The sequence below is a fragment of the Penaeus chinensis genome, chromosome 39 (genome assembly GCF_019202785.1).
Source record: "Penaeus chinensis breed Huanghai No. 1 chromosome 39, ASM1920278v2, whole genome shotgun sequence".
Taxonomy (NCBI): Eukaryota; Metazoa; Arthropoda; class Malacostraca; order Decapoda; family Penaeidae; genus Penaeus; species Penaeus chinensis.
Genome location: NC_061857.1, coordinates 19251949 through 19276948, shown reverse-complemented (window position 1 = coordinate 19276948; position 25000 = coordinate 19251949). Strand labels below are relative to the sequence as shown.

Genomic DNA, 25000 nt, shown 5'->3' with positions numbered 1-25000 from the left:
AAGTACATGTCATGTTATGCTACACACCGTATCTCATTGTGTGAAGCCAGGCTACGTGTATGGTGAGAAGTGACGCTGGAAGTAATAAACTAAGTACGTGTTCTCTGTGATGAATTGTGAATAGTTGCGTGCCCTGGTGAGATATGATAATTCGCTTGGTATGCAGGCGACCCCTCTCCCCCCCCCCTTCTCTCTCTCTCTCTCTCTCTCTCTCTCTCTCTCTCTCTCTTGCTCTCTCTCTCTCTTTCTCTCTCTCTCTCTTTCTCTCTCTCTCTCTTTCTCTCTCTCTCTCTCTCTCTCTCTCTCTCTCTCTCTCTCTCTCTCTCTCTCTCTCTCTCTCTCTCTCTCTCTCTCTCTCTCTGTCTCTCCCCTCTCCCTCTCCCTCTCCCTCCCCCCCTCTTCCTCTCTCTCTTCCTCTCCCTCTCTCTCTTCCTCTCCCTCTCCCTCTCCCTCTCCCTCTTCCTCTTCCTCTCCCCCCCTCTCTCTCTCGCTCGCTCTCTCTCTCTCTCTCTCTCTCTCTCTCTCTCTCTCTCTCTCTCTCTCTCTCTCTCTCTCTCTCTCTCTCTATATATATATATATATATATATATATCCCCCCTCTTTCTCCCTCTCTCCCTCTCCCTCTCTCCTTCTCCCTCTCTGTGTGTGTGTGTGTGTGTGTGTGTGTGTGTGTGTGTGTGTGTGTGTGTGTGTGTGTGTGTGTGTGTGTGTGTGTGTGTCTTTTAAGAATATGTATGTTCTATGTTGCGTATGCACATGAAAATGAGGAATTGCCGCATCCTCTATGTTTTTTTGCTTCATTAGAGACGTGATAGATAATTCACATAGATTGATGTTTGATGAGAAATTTATAAATCAGTGCATATACGTCCGTTGACAGCTGTATTCTTCGTTTGCTAGAAGGGGGATAGTGAAGGAGAATATGAAGTGATAGAACAAGGGAAATATTTACAAATAGTATTATAGCTATACGCCTACTGTACATCAAGAAACTCTGGTACTTGTTAGAGATACATAGACTTATTTGATAAGTAGATTAGTTATGCCATGAAAATAGACAGATGATTGGGTAAAGTGAAATCCGACTAACAGGCACGCGACTGCCAGTTGTTGCATATCCCCATGTCTTACGAAATTCCCGAGAGACATCCATCACTCATGACGAGAATAACATACTTTCACAGGTTGGATAGAACAAATAACACCCAAACGTAGAACAAAAAGGGAGTGGAACAGAAAATCTCCTGTGATTGGCCGGTCTTGCGGGAGAAGTTGCCAGTTAGCCGTTTGTGCGTAGTTTTGTCTGTTGTCTGCTCGTGGGAGCGCGAGTGCGGCGCACGGTTGCATGGGGTGTACACTGTCAGGCGGAATCCTAGGAACCACGAGCAACATGGCAGACATAAATCAGCAAGAACTTCAGGATATTGCCAACAAACTGAGGATTTTGTCCATCAAGTGCACGGAAGCATCGAAGTCCGGGTAGGTTAAGAAATGTTTTGGTTTTATTTATTTTCCATTCATTTTTTTTAAGAATGTTGGTTTGCCGGCTTTTTTTAAGGGGGCACTCGTCACTCGCAAGGGCTTGGCTGATGTCATTCAGCAAACACATATTTGGCAGCGACTTTTCATTCTAATTTGTTTTCGATAGTTTTGAGTAATCGTTATTCAGCAATTACTGCCACATGAGTCTTATTAGGGAAGGAAATTTATGAAATAGCTTGGAAAGCTAAGGAAATCGCTAACAGTTAAGTTTCTACCAGCCATCTTTTATAAGGCAAACGGTAAGGGTCCAGTGTCATCCAGCCGTCTTTTATACAAAAAATATATGCAAACGATAGAACGAATATATCTAAAATTCCTCTCCTAAAATATCTTGGGCTCTATTTATTATAATGGGAACCTGTTGATATTGGCTGCACGGTAACTAGTCTTGTAGGAACGGCTTGTTTGAAATAGAAACTTGTGATTGAGCTATTTTGTCTGTGGTCAGTAATGGGATGGGCCTGTGGTGGTTTACTAGACGACACTTCGCCAAGCCTTTAAGATGAGATAAGAGATTGCCGGCAGTGTATGTTGATGTAGAAAAAGACGCCAAGATTAAGGATGGAGGATTGTTGGTAATGTTTGAAAAAAAATCTTGCTACTAGCCTACTTTGCTGTGTAAAGTTTCACACGTCTGTATCGTAAGTTAAACAATACATGTCATGTAAGACGCTTCATATGTGACATTTGCATCGCAAAGTAATAGAAATAAAGTAATTACAAAGAAAATATAAGTTGCCAAAATCGGTGCAAAGTACACCCACCCTTGCTGGTCATTATTGTAGGGCCGGATTAAAGGCAGCTAATGCCTCTTGCACAGCCTACTGTACGTCAGCCTCCCAAATGAAGCCATTCAGCGTATCTCAGATGCGAGATGTGGAAATATTACATTGAGGTCAAAGTTGCGTTACTGGATTGAAAGAACTAAAGAACAACTGATAGGAGGTACACCCCTAGCCAGTTTTGTCAGGGGCACTTTATGGAACTGGAATTCCTAAAACGTGGATGCCAGCGATGGGTCCGCTGCTGTTCCCCTTTACTTGGTGCCCTAAGTATGTCCTGTTATTGCTTCGGGGTTAGCAGTTGGCTGTATCAGCGTTACATTTAACTGTTGTAACAAGAGTTGTCGCTTTTTCACAGATAAGGTTCCTGTTTCCATGTTTTATATTACTGATATCGTTATTTCCTTTGTTTGAAAAGTCAATAGGAAATCCGGCTTTCCAACTTTTAAGAAAATGAATCACTTGAAAAGTTGACCCTGAAGAGTAAGACAGTTTGGCGCGTCAATAATAAAATTTATTTATTTATCCGTTTTATTAGTTCTTTTTTTTTTACAAAAGTTTTTCTCATCAGACTACATGGTACGTTGGTATAAAGTATGGACACGCTATTCTGGAAGCAGTTTAGAGAATAAAGGCATTTCATGAGGAATGGAAACTAGTAACCTCCACTTGGACGTGTCCTGTTGATTGTAAAAGGGATTACGTTCACAGATAATTCGTGCCGTAACTGGCTGTGTAAGAATTGTAGATAATGATGGCACCGTTTGCGCTGACTCCGTAACATGCGAACGAGTAGATCAACACAATCATTTCTGTAATGGAGGAGCTCCTCCAGGTGACGTGAAAGACGGTGTCATCACAACCAATACCGTCAGCAGTCGCCACAATCACCGTGTCCGCTTCGTCAAAACGCAAACGAACTTCAAATCGTTCAGAAGCAGGTAACTAATGAATTTTCTTTAGCTGCGTGTGCTGCTGTGGAGGCCTCGCCGAATCGCGGATCTGCTCCCGGGGAGAGGAGTGGTGCAGGAGAGAGAAAAAACAGATAAAAAACTAATAAAAAATGCTGTGTGACGGAGGCCACGGTGGGGAAAAAAAAAAAAAAAAAAAAAATCATCATGAGTCAGGCATCGGCGTCAAGGTGAAGGCTGGTACAGGATACTGGACAAATATATACGAATGTACAGTGCATACATGTATTAGTTAAGTATATGCTGTGTATATATATGCATACACATATGATTTAAATGTATATATGTATGTATGTATGTGTATAAATATATGTATATTTGAGTATATGCTGTATATATATATATGCATATACAAATGATTTACATATATGTTTGTATGTGTATAAATATATGTATATTTGAGTATATGCTGTGTATATGTATATATATATGCATATACATATGATTTACATATATGTATGTGTGTGTATAAATATATGTATATTTGTATACATGTATGCATGTATGCATATGTGCTTATTTGTATACATGCGTATGTGCACGTGTAACTGCTTGTGTAAGTGTGTGCACATATATGTTTGTGCATACATTTGTATCCATGTGCTGGCATAATGGGACAGAAATGTCTTGCTACAGGTTTTGTGTTTTGACAGTTTTGACCAAGAATGTGACCATATTTAATTTCAGTTTCCCTCCCTGGCATCCCGGCTTTATCACTATGCCGTAAAGTGAAAGGCCTGGATTGTGTAATGGGTGTCATCATGCTTACCGGTTGCGCGGTTGGGACTCCACATGGAAGGTATAGATATTGACTACTGTGACGGCAGGGGTAAGGTTTGGAACGGGGAAGGAAAGGAAGATTAGGGCCTGTAGATTCGGAATGTCTATATTTTATCTTAGTTTGAATGTCATCTATCGATAGGTATAGATATCTTGGCAAACGATATCTTTATGTATGTTACGACCGTCCACGTAACATTCCACGCCCCCCGGCAACGTCGAGGCGGTTAACGGGCGAGAGAAGCTCCGTGAATACGAGTGTAAAGTTGCGGTCGGCGATTATCCATGCGCGGCAGAGGCTGGTCCGGGGAAAGCGTGTTCGCGTCATGGTGGTTCTGCCGGGGGGTCACGCCGTTGCCAACGCCGCCGGTGCTGGCTGCTCTTCCGGCGCGCCTGCCTCGTTTGGTTTGGATGTTGGGGTCTGCGAGTCTGTCTCTGTCTGCGAGTCTGTCTCTGTCTGCGAGTCTGTCTCTGTCTGCGAGTCTGTCTCTGTCTGCGAGTCTGTCTCTGTCTGCGAGTCTGTCTCTGTCTGCGAGTCTGTCTCTGTCTGCGAGTCTGTCTCTGTCTGCGAGTCTGTCCTGTCTTGCGAGTCTGTTCTCTGTCTTGCGAGTTCTGTCTCTGTCTGCGAGTCTGTCCTCTGTCTGCGAGTCTGTCTCTGTCGCGAGTCTGTCTCTGTCTGCGAGTCTGTCTCTGTCTGCCGAGTCTGTCTCTGTCTGGAGTCTGTCTCTGTCTGGAGTCGTGTCTCTGTCTGCGAGTCTGTCTCTGTCTGCGAGTCTGTCTCTGTCTGCGAGTCTGTCTCTGTCTGCGAGTCTGTCTCTGTCTGCGAGTCTGTCTCTGTCTGCGAGTCTGTCTCTGTCTGCGAGTCTGTCTCTGTCTGCGAGTCTGTCTCTGTCTGCGAGTCTGTCTCTGTCTGCGAGTCTGTCTCTGTCTGCGAGTCTGTCTCTGTCTGCGAGTCTGTCTCTGTCTGCGAGTCTGTCTCTGTCTGCGAGTCTGTCTCTGTCTGCGAGTCTGTCTCTGTCTGCGAGTCTGTCTCTGTCTGCGAGTCTGTCTCTGTCTGCGAGTCTGTCTCTGTCTGCGAGTCTGTCTCTGTCTGCGAGTCTGTCTCTCTCTGTCTGCGAGTCTGTCTGTCTCTGTCTGCGAGTCTGTCTGTCTCTGTCTGCGAGTCTGTCTGTCTCTGTCTGCGAGTCTGTCTGTCTCTGTCTGCGAGTCTGTCTGTCTCTGTCTGCGAGTCTGTCTGTCTCTGTCTGCGAGTCTGTCTGTCTCTGTCTGCGAGTCTGTCTGTCTCTGTCTGCGAGTCTGTTTGTGTGTCTGTCTGTCTGCCTTCCTGTCTGTTTGTGTGTCTGTCTGTCTGCCTTCCTGTCTGTTTGTGTGTCTGTCTGTCTGCCTTCCTGTCTGTTTGTGTGTCTGTCTGTCTGCCTTCCTGTCTGTTTGTGTGTCTGTCTGTCTGCCTTCCTGTCTGTTTGTGTGTCTGTCTGTCTGCCTTCCTGTCTGTTTGTGTGTCTGTCTGTCTGCCTTCCTGTCTGTTTGTGTGTCTGTCTGTCTGCCTTCCTGTCTGTTTGTGTGTCTGTCTGTCTGCCTTCCTGTCTGTTTGTGTGTCTGTCTGTCTGCCTTCCTGTCTGTTTGTGTGTCTGTCTGTCTGCCTTCCTGTCTGTTTGTGTGTCTGTCTGTCTGCCTTCCTGTCTGTTTGTGTGTCTGTCTGTCTGCCTTCCTGTCTGTTTGTGTGTCTGTCTGTCTGCCTTCCTGTCTGTTTGTGTGTCTGTCTGTCTGCCTTCCTGTCTGTTTGTGTGTCTGTCTGTCTGCCTTCCTGTCTGTTTGTGTGTCTGTCTGCCTCTCTCTGTCTGTCTGCCTCTCTCTGTCTGTCTGCCTCTCTCTGTCTGTCTGCCTCTCTCTGTCTGTCTGCCTCTCTCTGTCTGTCTGCCTCTCTCTGTCTGTCTGCCTCTCTCTGTCTGTCTGCCTCTCTCTGTCTGTCTGCCTCTCTCTGTCTGTCTGCCTCTCTCTGTCTGTCTGCCTCTCTCTGTCTGTCTGCCTCTCTCTGTCTGTCTGCCTCTCTCTGTCTGTCTGCCTCTCTCTGTCTGTCTGCCTCTCTCTGTCTGTCTGCCTCTCTCTGTCTGTCTGCCTCTCTCTGTCTGTCTGCCTCTCTCTGTCTGTCTGCCTCTCTCTGTCTGTCTGCCTCTCTCTGTCTGTCTGCCTCTCTCTGTCTGTCTGCCTCTCTCTGTCTGTCTGCCTCTCTCTGTCTGTCTGCCTCTCTCTGTCTGTCTGCCTCTCTCTGTCTGTCTGCCTCTCTCTGTCTGTCTGCCTCTCTCTGTCTGTCTGCCTCTCTCTGTCTGTCTGCCTCTCTCTGTCTGTCTGCCTCTCTCTGTCTGTCTGCCTCTCTCTGTCTGTCTGCCTCTCTCTGTCTGTCTGCCTCTCTCTGTCTGTCTGCCTCTCTCTGTCTGTCTGCCTCTCTCTGTCTGTCTGCCTCTCTCTGTCTGTCTGCCTCTCTCTGTCTGTCTGCCTCTCTCTGTCTGTCTGCCTCTCTCTGTCTGTCTGCCTCTCTCTGTCTGTCTGCCTCTCTCTGTCTGTCTGCCTCTCTCTGTCTGTCTGCCTCTCTCTGTCTGTCTGCCTCTCTCTGTCTGTCTGCCTCTCTCTGTCTGTCTGCCTCTCTCTGTCTGTCTGCCTCTCTCTGTCTGTCTGCCTCTCTCTGTCTGTCTGCCTCTCTCTGTCTGTCTGCCTCTCTCTGTCTGTCTGCCTCTCTCTGTCTGTCTGCCTCTCTCTGTCTGTCTGCCTCTCTCTGTCTGTCTGCCTCTCTCTGTCTGTCTGCCTCTCTCTGTCTGTCTGCCTCTCTCTGTCTGTCTGCCTCTCTCTGTCTGTCTGCCTCTCTCTGTCTGTCTGCCTCTCTCTGTCTGTCTGCCTCTCTCTGTCTGTCTGCCTCTCTCTGTCTGTCTGCCTCTCTCTGTCTGTCTGCCTCTCTCTGTCTGTCTGCCTCTCTCTGTCTGTCTGCCTCTCTCTGTCTGTCTGCCTCTCTCTGTCTGTCTGCCTCTCTCTGTCTGTCTGCCTCTCTCTGTCTGTCTGCCTCTCTCTGTCTGTCTGCCTCTCTCTGTCTGTCTGCCTCTCTCTGTCTGTCTGCCTCTCTCTGTCTGTCTGCCTCTCTCTGTCTGTCTGCCTCTCTCTGTCTGTCTGCCTCTCTCTGTCTGTCTGCCTCTCTCTGTCTGTCTGCCTCTCTCTGTCTGTCTGCCTCTCTCTGTCTGTCTGCCTCTCTCTGTCTGTCTGCCTCTCTCTGTCTGTCTGCCTCTCTCTGTCTGTCTGCCTCTCTCTGTCTGTCTGCCTCTCTCTGTCTGTCTGCCTCTCTCTGTCTGTCTGCCTCTCTCTGTCTGTCTGCCTCTCTCTGTCTGTCTGCCTCTCTCTGTCTGTCTGCCTCTCTCTGTCTGTCTGCCTCTCTCTGTCTGTCTGCCTCTCTCTGTCTGTCTGCCTCTCTCTGTCTGTCTGCCTCTCTCTGTCTGTCTGCCTCTCTCTGTCTGTCTGCCTCTCTCTGTCTGTCTGCCTCTCTCTGTCTGTCTGCCTCTCTCTGTCTGTCTGCCTCTCTCTGTCTGTCTGCCTCTCTCTGTCTGTCTGCCTCTCTCTGTCTGTCTGCCTCTCTCTGTCTGTCTGCCTCTCTCTGTCTGTCTGCCTCTCTCTGTCTGTCTGCCTCTCTCTGTCTGTCTGCCTCTCTCTGTCTGTCTGCCTCTCTCTGTCTGTCTGCCTCTCTCTGTCTGTCTGCCTCTCTCTGTCTGTCTGCCTCTCTCTGTCTGTCTGCCTCTCTCTGTCTGTCTGCCTCTCTCTGTCTGTCTGCCTCTCTCTGTCTGTCTGCCTCTCTCTGTCTGTCTGCCTCTCTCTGTCTGTCTGCCTCTCTCTGTCTGTCTGCCTCTCTCTGTCTGTCTGCCTCTCTCTGTCTGTCTGCCTCTCTCTGTCTGTCTGCCTCTCTCTGTCTGTCTGCCTCTCTCTGTCTGTCTGCCTCTCTCTGTCTGTCTGCCTCTCTCTGTCTGTCTGCCTCTCTCTGTCTGTCTGCCTCTCTCTGTCTGTCTGCCTCTCTCTGTCTGTCTGCTTCTCTCTGTCTGTCTGCTTCTCTCTGTCTGTCTGCTTCTCTCTGTCTGTCTGCTTCTCTCTGTCTGTCTGCTTCTCTCTGTCTGTCTGCTTCTCTCTGTCTGTCTGCTTCTCTCTGTCTGTCTGCTTCTCTCTGTCTGTCTGCTTCTCTCTGTCTGTCCTTCGTGGTATAGGCAAAGGTGTCATCGTCTGCCCGAGACTCCCTCGGTCTGCTCCCATCTGGCTAATTCTCGCCCCCCCCCCCTCTTCCCCTTTTCCCCCTCCCACTCTCGTTTGTGGTTGGTTGAGGTTAGCTCTTGGCTCTTCTAGTGGTAATTATTAGTACTCTGATTGTTTTAGAAGAATTACCATCATTCACTGGCGTTTTAAGTTCTTGAAGCCAGCGCAGGGTATTCGGATCGAATGATCAGCGACGAATATTACTTCCTTGGGGACGAGTGCTTTTTATGGCTCCAAATGGCTCCCTGGTGAAAGATTTCCATGTATATGCTTTCGAGAAAGTAAATAGTAAGAGAAAACCAAGAACTAACAGTAGTTGGTAAAAATTCGGACAGAAATGGACCTTTAGGAAGAAGATTGAATTAGAAAAAATGACGTACATAAATAAGTAATGGATTGTTTGATTTTCTCGTCCAACAGATCTTGGACACGCGTTGCCAAGGAAATTATCTATGGAAGTTTTTTATCTCCCGAGTTTTCTAATCTTCCCTAAAGCGCTGCCGTCGAGGGTCTTTTGGGGAATGGAGATAAGATATTGTTATCTGCGTCTTCGTCTGTATTGTTTTTTTTGTATAATCCTCTTCCTCTTCTCGATTATCTTCCTCTTCCTCGCCTCTTGTTCATCGGTATTGCTAGGATCCAACGCTTCCTCTTTTTTCTCTCTCTCCCCCGCTTCATTTTCTTTCTCTTCCCCTTTTTTTACGTTATTTTTTTCTGAACTTTCATCACTAATGTTTTCTCGTTTTTATCTAGTACAGTCGCCCTTTCCCCATTTACGTTTATATTTGTATTTACTCTACCTGTGATTTCTCACCTCCATTCCCTCTTCACCCTTCTCTTTTCTTCATATTCCTCGTCTCCTTCGCTCTTCCTTTCGCCCCCAAACCAATTATCTCCCTCCCTTCCTCTCCCTCCCACCCCACTTCTGTTCTTGTTCCCTTTGCTGAAAGGTAAGCTAGATTAGTGGTCAGAGGATGATTGTCTTTTTCTTCAAAGAATAGCGCTAATTTCAAGGCAGGTAAATGAATTGTCACTCTTGAAGATCTACTCGGTGGATCTCGGCCTGTTAATGAACTATTTTATAGTTTTACATTAGATGAGTAATGTAGCCTTTCCTTTGTTGTAACTATATTAAAATAAAAGAACAATAAGTAAAACAAAGCAAACATGATTAAAAACAGTAACGTATGATAAACTTCCCGAATAATTCGCCTGTAAAGTACGTTTCTCGGCAGTGGTTAAGTTGCGACTGCCTGCGGTATTTTGCTGGTAATGAATGCTTCAGGTTAATGTTGTTGTGGCAGTGTTCAGCTTGTAATGACGGGTACCGTATGGTCTGATTTGTTTTAAACTTTTTTTTTTTTTTTTTTTTTTGAAGAATAACGTAGGCTCATATGAGATAATAAATGTATTGCTAAATATTACATAGAACTACTATGGCGTAGGAGATATCGTATAGGAGTGAGGTGTACTCGCAATTTAATAGAGAATGTGTTAATTATACATGAATTGTGAAAGTGGACAGCTTTTGAAGAAATATTTCGGCCTTGGGGGAAATAACTGAAGTTCGCAACGTTGGGCAATCATTAGGAGTGAAGAGAGGAGAGAGCTACAAGAGGTAATCGTAGTCCCCTTGCAAGCGTCGTGCATCCCCCCCCCCCCATGGGAGAGCGAGGTCTATGCTAAAATACCGTATTCATTTGCTAAACATGAGAACTCTCAGACCGCGGTTTGACCAGCCTATCATTTACAATGAATTTTGAGATAATATTTTTAGTAACGGGAGTCGAGAATATGCTGACGAGCGAGCAGTTAGTATTTTGAATAATATATTTTTTTTTTCATCGGTATTCTATTATCTATGCGTTACAGAACAACACAATGAGAATCTGCAGATGATATCTGAAGATGGCCTTTCTGAAATTTGAGGTGTTTTCACGTAGTTGAGGCAGCTACGGCCTTAGCTTACAAAAGCAAGGTACTACTACTGTTGTTACCATAGCTGGTTGTACATTAACCACTGCTTCGGTTTATTTTCAAGAGCTGATTTGGGTGCTATAAATTCTTCCTTATGCTACCAGGTATTTTAAATAGTAATTTGAGAGAGAGCTTGGACCATGTTTGGCCTCGAGCAAGGAGGCTTCAATGACGAAGTATGATATAAAATCTCAAATACCGTCATGTGTTTTTGGCTGTCACATGTTCGTGAAGTGGAGATCCTGTTTGCGACAACATTTACAGTTTTTTTTTTTTTTTTTTCTTTTTCTGTCGAAGAATTCTTGCGAGTTTTACCGTACAATGGACAGAAAAAAATGTTTTACGGTAGTGTAAGTGTTGATTGAGAATATTGGATATCACGAATCATCATATCATTGTTCAAACTCGCCAACATTATAGAAAGCCAAGGCCAGGCAGGCGGCTGTCACGATCTCCTTGCTTGGCGGAAATTATGTATTCCCGGGACGCTTTCCTCCAATGTTATCAAAAATAAAAACAGGAAAAATACATGACCTTGAGGGGAAGCCCCACAGGGTTCCGAATCGTTATTGTCCTAGAGTGTATCTGCATCCGTTCTCGAGGTCGACTGGCTTTGGTTTATTGATTTCTTCTTTTTTACACTTTGCTCATGGAATGAGTAGATATTCAACGTAGAGAAATCGACTTTCGTAATGGTAGGCCTTGTGGCGGGCGCAGTGAAATCCATAATATGAGGAAACAAGCTGTTCTGTTGGCCGACTTAGCTCTTCTGACACGTTCATGGTCGCGCGCTGTTCCGGACACCGATTGACGTTTCGGAAAGAACGCCGGTGTTTAAATTTTGTTTATTTAAAGTTTGATATTTCTTAACGGTTTGGATTAAGTTAAGTGTGCACACTGCAGTTATTTAGAATTTTGTTTTTTCTTCATTTTTACGCAGAAAGTAGTAGGTATCGGGTTTTACGTCGTTGTTTTTCATTGATAATTTATTTGTTCTGTTCAGATACTTAATTATGCATTGTTTTTTCAATTTCAGACTGTAATAACTATCATCGCTGTATTTACAGATACATATTAATTTTGTAACATAGCGATTATTTACCTTCAGTATTCATTATTCAACATTTAATTGATTTTTACACTTTCTTTGTATTCACCACCCGTCATTGAATATTTACTCATCATTCGCTTTTGTCATTCATTACTCCTATTCTCCATTCTCTGCTCATTCTGATTGATTTATCTCATTATCCATGATTCACCTTTCATTGATCACAATTCATCTCATTCTTAACAGTACCTTGCCCTTCTCCCTACTCCATACTCATCACTTACACTTGCTTCTCATCTTATGCTATTCATTATGCACCTACTTATTTCACTTACCTAATGCCTAGGTACTCCTTCATCACTAAACATTAAACTAAACAATATTTGTCACATTCAACACCACTTATCATATTTTTACTTTTGTTACCTGCTAGTGCTCACTATTCATTCCATGTTTGTTTCAGGATTCCATACTAAACAAAAAAGTTACTTGTATTTCATGTTTTCTTTACTTTCAGGCATCCAACATCATGTGCGTCTATGGCAGAGATCATGTCCGTGCTCTTTTTCCACACAATGCGGTACAAGCTCTCGGCTCCCAAGGATGCCAGCTCAGACAGGTTCATTCTGTCCAAGGGTCATGCAGCTCCCATCCTCTATGCTGGTAAGTAAGAAGGTTGTAGGGGCTACTGTTATTTTATGGTCTCCTTTTCTCATTAGATAGACAAGGAATAAGGAAAGGTATCTCTCAATTTTTTTTCAATATAAGCTTTGCCATTATTTATTTAAGGTCTTTTATATTTTTGGTTGAAATCACTTCTGAAAGATTAATCCTCTGTTTCTTGGTGTCTTTTAGCTTGGGCTGAGGCAGGTCTGTTCCCCACTGAGGAGTTAATGAACCTGCGTAAGATCGACAATGATCTCGAAGGCCATCCCACTCCCCGTCTGAACTTTGTGGATGTGGCCACTGGTTCATTGGGTCAGGGTCTCTCTGTAGCTTGTGGCATGGCCTATGTGGGCAAGTTTTATGACAAGGCCTCTTACAGGTAAGGGAAACTGAAATAGAATGAAAGATGTAGATTTTAATTGCTTATTTACTTTTAAAAAGATGAAGAAATACTTTTAGTATTGCCATGTGCTAAATCCATGTCTTTCACAGGACCTACTGTCTCATTGGTGATGGTGAAAGTGCTGAGGGCAGCATCTGGGAGGCTTTGAGCTTTGCAGGAATCAAGAAGTTGGACAATCTGGTGGCCATTTTTGACATCAATCGTCTTGGTCAGTCAGAGCCCACTGCCTTCCAGCACGACATGGATGCTTACCGCTCCCGCCTCGAAGGTTTTGGCTGGAATACCTTGGTTGTAGATGGCCATGATATTGAGGCTATCTGCAAGGTAATTTTAGTCTTGGATATGCTAATATCAGTTGTAATTCTAGTGGGGGGAGGGGGGGAAATGCATCCAACGCATGGAGTAGTTATATTAGGTGGCAAAGTGCTTAGAGATAGTTTTGGCAGAAGGTTAAGAGTTATAGAGACAGAAATAGGCTAGATATTTTCTAACTGTCGAACTTATGGGAGTGATCAGTTTCATGAGTAAATTAGCTCCAGAAATAGATTTGAAACAGGTAAAAAATTAAGTAATGTATGTAATAAGCAATTCCCAAGTAATATATTGAATTATTCCTTCATTAAATACCAGTTAAAACCTTATACAGTATTGGATAATCATTGCTTTTACTGCCTTTTGTGAAATTTATTTGCACATAGATGGCGCCACATCTAAGGAGCCAATTAGGAAGCCTAAGTTTCCTAAGGAAATTTCCCCTGTCCTTGAGTTTTCAAGATTTTTTCTCTATTGATATCAATATTGATATTATTGATATTATGATTATTTTAAGAATAATAAAAATAGCAATAAAGAATTAAAATCTTTCTGAAATTCAATGAAAAGGGTGAACAGCTGAGCTAGGTAAAACTCATTGGTAAAAAAGTATGTGTGGGGCCATACATGTGTAAAATTTTTAGTTGATTTGAGAAGTTGCATAAATAATTTTTGAACCAAATGTTAGGCAAGAAATGTAAAGAACAGTGACCTAAATCCAATGAGAGAGAATAACACATGTTAGACTATTATGAATAGATGTTATTATCAAGTTACCTAATTGACGACTTTAAATATTCAGGCATTCCATGAAGCTTCTCAGACAAAGGGCAAGCCCACATGCCTGCTTGCCAAGACTTACAAAGGCAAAGGCTTCCCTGCCATTGAAGATGCCGAGAACTGGCATGGCAAGCCCCTGGGAGCCAAAGCAGAGGAGGTAATTTCTGCTATTGAAGGTCAGATCAAGAATGCTGGACCCAACAACCTTGTACCTCAGAAGCCACTCCACGAAGATGCACCTAAAGTTGATATAAGCAACATTCAACTGTCCAGCCCTCCAAATTACAAGAAAGGTATGTTTTAGATGTATGACTTGGCACTTTAGTATTGCTTAAAGAAATAAGTTTTTGTGGGGCTAGTAATAGAAAAAAATACTCCCAAGATTAGTAAGAAAGTTGTGTTTATCAGTGAACCTCTGGCTGCAGAATTGAATTTACATCAAGTTATAATGAAAAATGAGGAACTGTGACTAAAGCTAAAAAAAAGTATCCTTTTTAGATATGCAGACTTTGATAACTTACCTTGCAGCACATTAGGAGTATTTTTTTTTATGGATCATGCTTGCTGGTCTTGTAAGACAAGTTGAAGTATCTATTTTTTGCAGAAATAAAATGTGGCTTATAAGTACATAAGTAAGATGTCCTCAATGGCTAACCAGAAGAAAACGGCTGTATAATTGAGAAATAAAAAAAGGCTGAGTGTGAAGATGCTTTTCCCATACCTAAAATAGCAATGGCCATTTTGCAGGTGACAAGGTAGCCACAAGGCAGGCATATGGCACTGCTCTCTCCAAGCTCGCTGAGAACAACAAAAGAGTAATTGCTCTTGATGGTGACACAAAGAACTCCACCTTTTCCAATGCCATGTTGAAGACAGATCCTGCCAGGTATGTTGAGCATTGCATAGTGGATTATTTGAATGGAAATGTGATTTTTCCTTTTCTTTGATGGAAAAGCTGAAAATCATTATACATAGCATAATGTGTTAACCATTTTGAAAATATTTTTGATGCAGTGCATTATCCAGTATTTTATATTATTGTTCTTAGAACTTTTGAACAGTGCAATGCAGCACAGGATCTTGAATCTTCAAAATACCCCATTAACATCTAGAATATGAAGCTTAGCATTATTGAACTGGACACTAGAATGAAACCCTAATCAACTTTTCTTCCCTTTTAATTGATTTTGGAATTGTACTATATCAATGTCATTGAAACCTGTTTTCTTTAACTTTATAGCACTAGGACATTACACTTTAAGTATACATTGTACTTCAGTGATTTTTTTGTACAAACATTAGGTTATATGTATAATTTTTATTATTGAGTTATCACAATACAAAGGTGAATAGTTAGATAGAAATTTTATATATCAAAATCAATGTTTCTTAGTTTTAATTTTATGATTTTTATTTGTTTACGATGTAAAAAAAACAAGAAAAAAACCCCACTATCAGTGTCAATGAATATAATGGTTTTGGTATATTTCTGCATTGGTAATAATTTTTTTTTCGTAATTCCAGGTACATTGAGTGCTTCATTGCTGAACAGAATTTGGTTGGAGTTGGAATCGGAGCAGCTTGCCGAGACCGCACTGTTGCTTTTGTCTCTACCTTTGCTGCATTCTTCACTCGTGCATTTGACCAATTGCGAATGGGTGCTATTTCTCAGGTACTAATTTGTTGCAGTAAATGAGGTTGCAGTACAGAACTAATTTGAAAGATATTAGGCTAGGGAGATGAACATCTATAAATGCAAGTTGTTATATTCGAGAATAAATGTTCTAAATGTTTGATATATTTCAGACCAACATCAACTGTGTGGGATCTCATGCTGGCATCAGCATTGGTGAAGATGGCCCAAGCCAGATGGCACTGGAGGATTTGTCAATGTTCCGCAGCATTCCCTCAGCCACTGTCTTCTACCCCTCTGACGCAGTGTCTACTGAGCGTGCCTGTGAACTTGCTGCCAACACTCCTGGACTCTGCTTCATTCGTACTTCTCGCCCAGGAACGGCTGTTGTCTACGACAATGATCATCAGTTCGAAGTGAGTGATGTGCAAGGATATTTCACATGATTTGATTTCATGCAGACTTTTTGTATTGCTTTTTGTCTTCGTCAAACCAAACCATTGAATAATATTTTCCTTAAAACTCCTTTCAGATTGGCAAGGGTAGTGTAATCAAGTCATCATCCAGTGACAAGGTGCTGGTGATTGGTGCTGCCATCACTTTGAGGGAAGCCATGACTGCTGCTGATGAACTGGCTTCTCAGGGAATCAATGTGCGTATCATGGATCTCTTCACCATTAAGCCCATTGACAAGGATGGCATTATCAAAAACGCTCGCGAGTGTGGTGGACGCATCATCGTTGTGGAGGACCACTATGCAGAAGGTAGGGAGGTTTTCTACATTATACATTTATTTCTATTGCCATAATGTTAGGCACCAAGGTATTGGAATTTATATGTACATAAGTTTTTTTTTATCAGGGCTGAAGCCCAGTTGTATGTCTGTTTTTTCTAGCTAACCTATTCATTTCATGAAATTTTCATTCATATTTACAATTGCAAGTAGTTTGGATTACAATTAAGTTGTACTTTTTTGTAAATATGTTCATAAACTCGGAGTTGTAAGTAAGTAAAACCAATCATACTTAATACTTTAGGTGGTATTGGAGAAGCAGTCCTGTCAGCTGTTGCAATGGAGCGTGACATCATCATGAAACACCTTGCTGTGCCCCGTATTCCTCGATCTGGAAAGTGTGACGAACTCCTGGAGATGTTTGGCATCTCTGCCTCTGCTGTTGTTAAGGCTGCCAAAGAGATATCTAGCCTTTAAATTACACCTTGTCTCAGATTGTCCTATGTTATTTGCATCTAGCAGACATATTTATGCTTCCCAGTTGATGAAATTGTTGAAAATACAAAAAAAAAAGACAAAAAAAAATCATGGTAATGTCTGTATTTATGTTGGCACTTAATATTGTGTCATGTAAGGTAGTGGCAAGTCTGTGAAGGTGCTTTTAGAAGGTAATGATTGTCATCAGTTTGTTGGAACATTCCTACTGGAAACAAAACATTCCATTTTCGAAACTTCAACCAGGTTTACAATTCCATGATATATTTTTTTGTTTGTGATTTTCAGAATTGTTCATATCTATTTCAAGAAACTTGATCATTCCAGAGAACATGAAATATTCCATACCTGCATTGTCAGGAAACATTCCAATTGGACTTAGTCCTAAATTTTTTTGTGAACAAGATCCGGTTGTTACATAAGGACAATTCATTGTTTTATAATTCTTGAAAAAGGATTGATGTAGTTAATGCATGTAAAAGTGACTAGTTTCTACTGCTAGTTTTTCGAAGAATGTGATTGGTAAGCTGTTTGTTTTGTGAAACTATGAAAAGTTAATTGTATTGAATGTAAGATAATTAATGTTTATTAGAGATAATAATTCACATATTTGAATGCTGGATGCACTTGTATTATCTTTCATGCAGGGAAAGCATTACTCTTTCCTGTTATTTTGTTTATGAAGAAATTTATTGTTTTGTTATTGATGAGTATTATAATGTGTAGATTTGCCATGAAGTGGAATAAACGTACAGATTTGTGTGTTGTGTTAAATGACCTTGGAGAAAATGATTTGATTATTTAACATCTTATAAGAAAAATGTACTCCAGTATTCATTGATGGATCCAAGTTTTGCGCATGAATAACTATTCTTAAACATTAATTCAAAAATAACAAAACATAAGTGGAGACAAATATGAATTAAAGGGAATTGGTAAAGACCGGGTTCAGTAAGTAAAGGAAAACGGACATACCAACATAACATATACATATGAGCATGAGACACTTGGCCATGTGGATACAGACAAGTGTAGACAAATAACTACTGTAAAGTGTTAACCATATTCAGTAAAAACGCCAAACACAGACTGACAGATGAACATACAAATAGAGATGCATAAGATGGGGAAATCGCTTTTACACATGGAGACGGACAGAGAGAGACAGACAGAGAGAGAGACAGACAGACAGAGAGAGAGACAGACAGAGAGAGAGACAGACAGAGAGAGAGACAGACAGAGAGACAGACAGACAGAGAGACAGACAGAGAGACAGACAGACAGAGAGAGACAGACAGACAGACAGACAGACAGAGAGACAGACAGAGAGAGACAGACAGAGAGAGACAGACAGACAGAGAGAGACAGACAGACAGAGAGAGACAGACAGAGAGAGAGACAGACAGAGAGAGAGAGAGACAGACATACGAGACAGACACGGAGGTAAACAGACACTCCACCAATCCCTTGTTCCTTGTTGTGGGGGGTCTTAGGAGGCAGAGACAGGCCTAATGTAGGGATCACCCATACCTTGGGCCTCAGTCCTTGCCTCAACTAATTTTACAGGGTCTTTTCTTCTCCCTCTTTCCTTTTTCTTTTCATCATCCCCTTCTGTTCACTTATCTAGATTGTTAACCTATATTTACCGTTTTCGCCACAATACTTTACCATAATGTTATGTGACCTTTGATGTCTGGTACATTTATTTGTTTTGACCATTGACCATTCTAGAAATTAACACTGAACCCCCCCAAAAAACTCTTACCCGGGGGCTTGGATCCCAAGCCCCACCCTATCGCAGTATTGTTTACGAGTATATGCCGCTAATGACATTACATTGATGTGGCAGAAAATTTTCAATGAGTACCCCCCAAACCCTTGCTCGTTGTCCAATGTAGGGGATCACCCCTACATTGGACCTCGGCCCTCGCCTCCACTAATTTTGCATAGTCTTTTTTTTTCCCCCTTTCCTTTTCCTTTTCTTCATCCCCTTCATCTGTTCACTTATCCTAATCGTTAACTCATTTTTACCCTTTTCGCCACAATACTTTATCAGAATGCCCCTCTAGTACTGTTCATCCTCGACCTTTACCCTAATCATCAACTCATTCCCTTTTCACTACTATACTTTACCATTGTGCTATATGACCTTTGATGTCTAGCACATTTATTTGTTTTCACTATTTCTCCTAATCCCATGCCCGTTGTTGCCATGTGTGTGGGGTGGGGGTGGGGGGCTTTGGAGACGAAGAATGAAGGCTAGTGTTAGGGGTCACCCCAACCTTGGGGCTCATCCATCGGCTCAACTAATTTTGCACGGTCTTCTCTTCTCTTCTCCTCCCCCCCCAATCCTTTGCCCGTTGTTGTCGTGGGGGGGGGGGGGGGGGGGCTTAGGAGACGAAGACTGAGACCCAATGATGGGGAACTCCCCAACCTTGGGACTCAGCCCTCGACTCAACAAATTTTGCATGGTCTTTTTTTTCCCCCTCCTACTTTTTCCTTTGTCCCTTCACCAACCCCTTCTACTATCCACTTCCTAAGGTGTGAGAGCCGTGCCAGTCCTGAACGGCCTGAGGGAGCCATGGGCACGGTATTCCCCTGCTTTAGTTGTCTAGCCCTTACCCCTCAAGAGACCCTGAGGGGTGGACCGTTTCTCTCCCCAACATACTCCAGGCTTATTATGGCCAACAATGAATAACCATTAACCATTAACCATTAACCATACCATTATTAGAGGCAATTGCCTCTTCATCAAATAGCTCCACCAATTCAAACTCGCCCGATTCCCTGACCCCAGACTCTCCTTTGACCACGGCTCTGAACACTACAACTAATACCCCCTCCTCAATGCCGACTAGTACAGTATCCACCCATATCAACACCCCAGGAGACAATTCTACTCCCAACATGCTCAACTTCAACAACTATACCCCCACAACCTTCTTCATCAACTACCCCATCCTACCTTATTACTACCTTACAACCTTATTGTCCACCTCCCCATAACACTACCTCCCTCTTCCACATGCCCCCGTCCTTCTACTACCCCCATTTCTACAAAATTCTTAAATAATCTATTTAGCCCAGCCAAATGGGACCGATTTTTCGTGATCCCTCCCACAACTTCACACTTTCTGCCTTAACAACCTGTTTTCATTCCTCAAATGAATATACATCCTTCACTTGATCTAACCCCTATACATTACCTTACCCAACCTTAACCATTTACCCGTCAATTCCTTTGCCCAACTTTCACTAACTCAACCACCCTTCACTACCATTTACTATAGTGCTACATGACCTTAGATGTCTAGCACATTTATTTTGCTTTTAACCATTAACCATTAACCATTATCTTCTCCTCAGTTCAGGCCAAACCATTAACCCAGGTCATTACTCAACCTCCAGAAAATATTCTTCCTCTCCCAACATCCTTTACTTCATCTCCTCCACCCCCAAAGGTTTCTTCATCTACTACTCCCTCCTCCCTCTTTACGTCTTCATCCTGATTGTCCACGTCTTAACACCACTCCCACTTCCACAAGGACCCGTCCCTCTGATACCCCCACATCTACAAACCTTCAGAATACTCGTTAACCCAGCCAAATAGGATCGATTTTTCCTGATTCCCTCGACAGTCCCTTACTCTGGCAACAATTCTCCTCCAGCAATACAAGTAGGCAAAGTTTCCTTCCGTAGCCGCCTTGATCGTTCCTGCCTTGTCAAATGTACATCCAAATCCCAAGCTAAACCGTGATCAACTTCACTGGCAAATCCATTCCTGCCCAGTCTCACCCCTCCCTCAACACTTGTACCAGAACGGACTTCATCTCCCCGATAAACTGCTCTGTTTGCGACAAGGATTGGTCAGACTTCGGAGAAACCTTGTCTGTCTCATGGACTATGATACAGTATCAGCGCAGTACTACATCATTCCTCCTAGAGGCCGCTGTAAGTTCACCAATATTGCCAAAATTATTTTCCGTATACATGACCTCCTTCCCTGCCTGCCCATAATGTATTTTATAGGGGCTCCCCCACCTACAAGTTTGAGTCAGAGGTGAGAAATCTCAGATTCAAACTGGGTCTCACTTTGCGTGATGCCAAAAAGGAAGCACGCAGACGAGGTTTTTCTCATATTCGCTACTTCAGTACTATCCTTCGCCCTGCTCCTACCTCTCTCTCCCAAAATGTTTCTACATCTTCCCAGTAACCCTTCCTCATCCCACTTTTCCCCCTTCCCGCTCCCAGTCAAATTATTTTGCCATTCAAAATCCAGATACTCCAGTCTCTACTTCTCCGGTACTTACCCCTCCTCCTCACTCGACTCATCGCATAAAACAAATTAAACACTCCATCCCATCTTCACCTACCACATCTACATCATCCCATATTAAAATATGCTGGAGAGTTTATACTCCATGTTTGATAAATCAGGGTCCATAGCTTAAGTATTACTGTCTTTTGTAGGTAGCCTGCGTAGTTCCGTTAACATAGGAGTATTTTTTCCACGAGGTGGGACTATTTTACTTAGTCTTGCAGCCCTATTTATGATATCTTGAATTACAATAGCCCACTCTTCTATCAACCTCATTTATCACCAGCTTCTTAACAAAGTCCCCGATAAGATATTTCTAAATGAATGCAATGTGTTTGAGATAGTATCCAGCAATCACTAATACCCCCAAAATACGAACATTTTTCCCAACCTGAACTTGAAACCTATTTAGAGACTTCTTTAGCAACTCCAAACTGTCTTCAACTATATTTCTTACCAAACAACATAATTTAAGTTTTGCCTTCATTTAATTCCAGGTGTATGGTCTGTCCAGTCCTTGACACACACTGGAGAATATTATCGATTTTTTCAAAGGTGTTGTCAGTTATTGAAAAGTAAAATTGCGTATTGTCAGGGACTTAAAACACATCCTTGTAGTTTCATTTGCAGGGAAACCATTTCCACTTTGCATACAGTATCTTCTATCACATAAATAACTTTCCAGGTAGCACGGTGCGTTATCTACAATTCCAACTGCACTCAAATCTTCCAGAAGTAATTCACAACATAACATACCATAATTACAATTTAAAATAACTGTGTTTTCGCTGACTGATTATCATGTATTGGAATATGATAACACCTAGGACAAAGAAAGACAAATTTGAGATTGGTCTGAAGGAACTCTAATTCTGATGATAAAACATCAGGAGATACTAGTATTTACATTCATTCAAGATTATATCTGTAAGACCTGAAAATTATCCATATCCATCACTAACTCTCGTCGAGCTGCCCAAGCCATGACCTAAGTCGTCCTACGGGTCTCCTCCACCCAGGATTGTCTCGCACAGAGACAACCTGATGGGTAGGGTCATCCACAGGGAAACGAGCTAGGTGCCCATATAGCCTGAGTCGGCGATCCCGGATTATGCAAGTAACAGGTCCCATACACTTGCTAGAAAATGCATCAAGACGAGACTCCAAGGTACTAGATAGCGTCCAGGTTTCGCTTCCATAGAGCAAAAGTGGCAGTATCAAGTCCTTGAAGAGATGTAGCTTGGTCCTTCTGCATAGGTACCGACGTCTCCAAATGCTCTTGTTGATCGAGTTCATGGCTCCTCAGCCCAGAGATATGGACTACGCTACCAAGGAATGCAAAGCTCTCTGTGCCTTCAACGTCCTCAACACGAGCATGGATTGACTGAATGGGTTCCCCTAACAGGCTGCCAAAGTCCTGAATCTTGGTCTTGGTCCAGGAGACCTCTAGGCCCAAGGGCTTCGCCCCACTGCTAAATGCATCAAGAGCCGCCACCAGTGACTCCACAGACTCAGAAAGGATAGCAACATCATCGTCAAAGTCAAGGTCTGAGGCCTTGATATTGCCCAGTGTTGCTCCACACAGACTTTGGACAGTAGCTCTGCCCATTACCCAGTCCCTGCAGGTGTTGAAAAGTGTTGATGCAAGGACACAGCCTTGCGTCACCCCTGAATTAAGAGGGAGGAAATTCGACAGGCCCCCGCCACACTTTAAAGCACTTTCAGTACCGGTATATATGCTTGCTATTAGGCCAATAATCCGTGTCGGAATTCCCCCAAGTCTCAGAATCTCCCATAGAAATTCTCCATGCAACTAGTCAAACGCCTTCTTGAGGTCGATGTTGGCTGCAAACAACCCAAACTGTCGACGGCATTCAACAATTACTCGGAATGCTAGGATACTGTCTATTGTGGACTTACTAGAAGTGAATCCAGACTGCTCCGGTCTCTGGTGCCTTAGTAGGTGGTCGCGGATCCGTTTCAGAAGAATATGGGCGAAAACCTTTCCTGATATACTGAGCAGTGTAATGCCACGGTAGTTGCTACAGTCCCAACGATCCCCTTTCCCCTTCCAGAGAGGGATGCTATATGGTGGATATATTTGTACAGGTATCTAAAAGAGTCATGGTAAAGGTTATAGGTATTAGATATTAGGTTCACGTGTTCGGAAACTCAAAATGGTAAAATGAAATATGCGAATAGCCTAGTATGTGTGTCTTTAACGTTTTCTCTAATACAAGTACACAGAAAATGTTATTTGATATCGAATATAGCAACTGCAAATCCAGATTCATACAAACGCTATATTTTATTAAATGATAAGTACATAAAACAGTCTTTAATTCAGTTTATTATAACAATCATATTTAGATGTAGTTTAAACGTTTCATCATCATATCCTTTTAGCCATGAAACGGAGTGAGGGGAAAGAAAGGGAGACACAGAAGAGGGAGGGAGCGAGGGAGAAAGAGGGTAACAGAGGGAGAAAGAGAACATGGAAGGAGGGGGAGGGAGGGATGGAGGGAGAAAAAAGAAAGGCCGTCTACCATCCCCCCCTCTTTCCCATTCACGCGCACTCAAACAAAGACACACACACACACACACACATACACACACACACACATACACACACACACACACACACACACACACACACACACACACACACACACACACACACACACACACACACACACACACAGAAACCTCTCCTGTTTGTAGCAGCAATAGATGTGCTAAGCGAAGAGCTACGAGACGATACCTGGGAGTAATGCAGACGATTTGGTGCTGATAGACACAGAGAAAGAACTACAGCAAAGAATGTGAGTGGCAGGAGCTTTTGGAGAAAATGCGAGGAAGATAGAGACGGTGGTTAGTAGTCGGAGAGGAGGTGAGCAAGTTGCAATCATGGATCGACAATAATGCCAGCTGAACCAGCTGCATAACTTCAAATATCTTTGGAGGACAGGGATGGGATTGGATGTGAAAAGCCGGGTGAGAGCAGGATGGGCTAAATGGAGAGAAGTCGGCGGTGTTACATACGACAAAAAGATTCCACTTAAAAACAATGAGTTAGTTTTCACAACAGTTGATTGACCAGTGCTGCGGTATGGGGGAGAAGCCTGGGCACTAAAAGAGAAGGAAGAGAAACAGCTGGAAAGGACAGAGATGAGAAATACAGTAGCTGACGAGTGCGTTACTGAGATTGAAACACCTTTTCTAAAGGATACATTCATGATATTGTGTGATCGAGCCTCCGCAAAATCGATTAGCTTTTGTTCTCTCTAATTTTAGTGCCTATTTTATGATTCCCAACTGTGGTTTCTCCTTCTATATTTTTACCTGTCTTGGCATTAAAATCTTCCATAATTATTGCGAAATGTGTTTTGCTCTATTGCTGGCGTAATGAACATCTTCACAGAAGCTCTCTATTTCTTCACCACTATGGCTGCAACATTTGCAACAGGTCTCTTTCTTCTGGAGAAGGAGTTGGTTCTAGCTGTGGTGCTGTTGCTGGGGCTGGCGCCGAGGCAGGTGCGGAGGCTGGAACTGACACTGGTGTTGAGGCTGCAGCTGAAAATGCTGTCGGAGCAAGTGCTGGAGCAGGTGATAAGATTGGAACTGCTGGTGCTGCAACAGGCGCTAACGTCGGTGTTGAAGAACTCACTGAAGCTTGATTTGAGGTTGGTGCTAAAACTGGCCCTGAAGCTAGCGACGAAGCTGGCGCTGAAGCTGACAGTAAATCTGGAGGCAGTGTCTGCTTTGGTGCAACATGCCTTCCAAGTTGAGGGAATTCTGTTACGTCATTAGGGCGAGGAGGTGGAGGTCCGAGAGGGGAGAACTTGTTGTTTCTTCAGCAACTTATGTTTTCGGTCTTTTGGGTAATATGCACATAGCGCTGAAGTTGCATTATGCTATTGTCTGCAATTTGCACATTTCCTAGGGAGATGATTACCCTGTGAAGTGCGCCGTTTTTCCTGTATATGGATTTTACTTCGACCTGGTTTTAATTCTTGGGCTCCTTTAGTTTTGTTAAATGGGACCATCTTCAGGATTTGAGGCACCCAACGACATTTACATATACCTCTTGGTCTACACATACAAATGGTATAAGTACTACAAAATTGTTACTTAACTGTCACTTTGCTTTTTTCTTTGTTCATTCGTTTTAGGTGTACGGAACCAAGGTTTAGATAAGTAATAATGCATACAATGGGGGTATTGTGGACTTTGCTTGCGCCAGTCGGTCATGCGAGCGAAAACGGGAGAGAGGGAGATT

General features: G+C 43.0%; 1 protein-coding gene across 1 annotated transcript in view; it reads left to right on the top strand.

Annotated features, from left to right (window-relative positions):
* LOC125046620 (transketolase-like protein 2) overlaps positions 1-17163 on the top strand; it is a 25872-nt gene extending 8709 nt beyond the window's left edge. Inside the window, exons 2-10 of the mRNA XM_047644450.1 lie at positions 11899-12044; positions 12237-12426; positions 12540-12774; positions 13565-13835; positions 14290-14428; positions 15067-15214; positions 15349-15591; positions 15708-15939; positions 16213-17163. Of these exons, the coding sequence (XP_047500406.1) occupies positions 11899-12044; positions 12237-12426; positions 12540-12774; positions 13565-13835; positions 14290-14428; positions 15067-15214; positions 15349-15591; positions 15708-15939; positions 16213-16385 (1777 nt within the window). The 3' untranslated portion in view covers positions 16386-17163. The remainder of the gene's footprint in view (positions 1-11898; positions 12045-12236; positions 12427-12539; positions 12775-13564; positions 13836-14289; positions 14429-15066; positions 15215-15348; positions 15592-15707; positions 15940-16212) is intronic.
* Positions 17164-25000: the final 7837 nt, after the last annotated feature.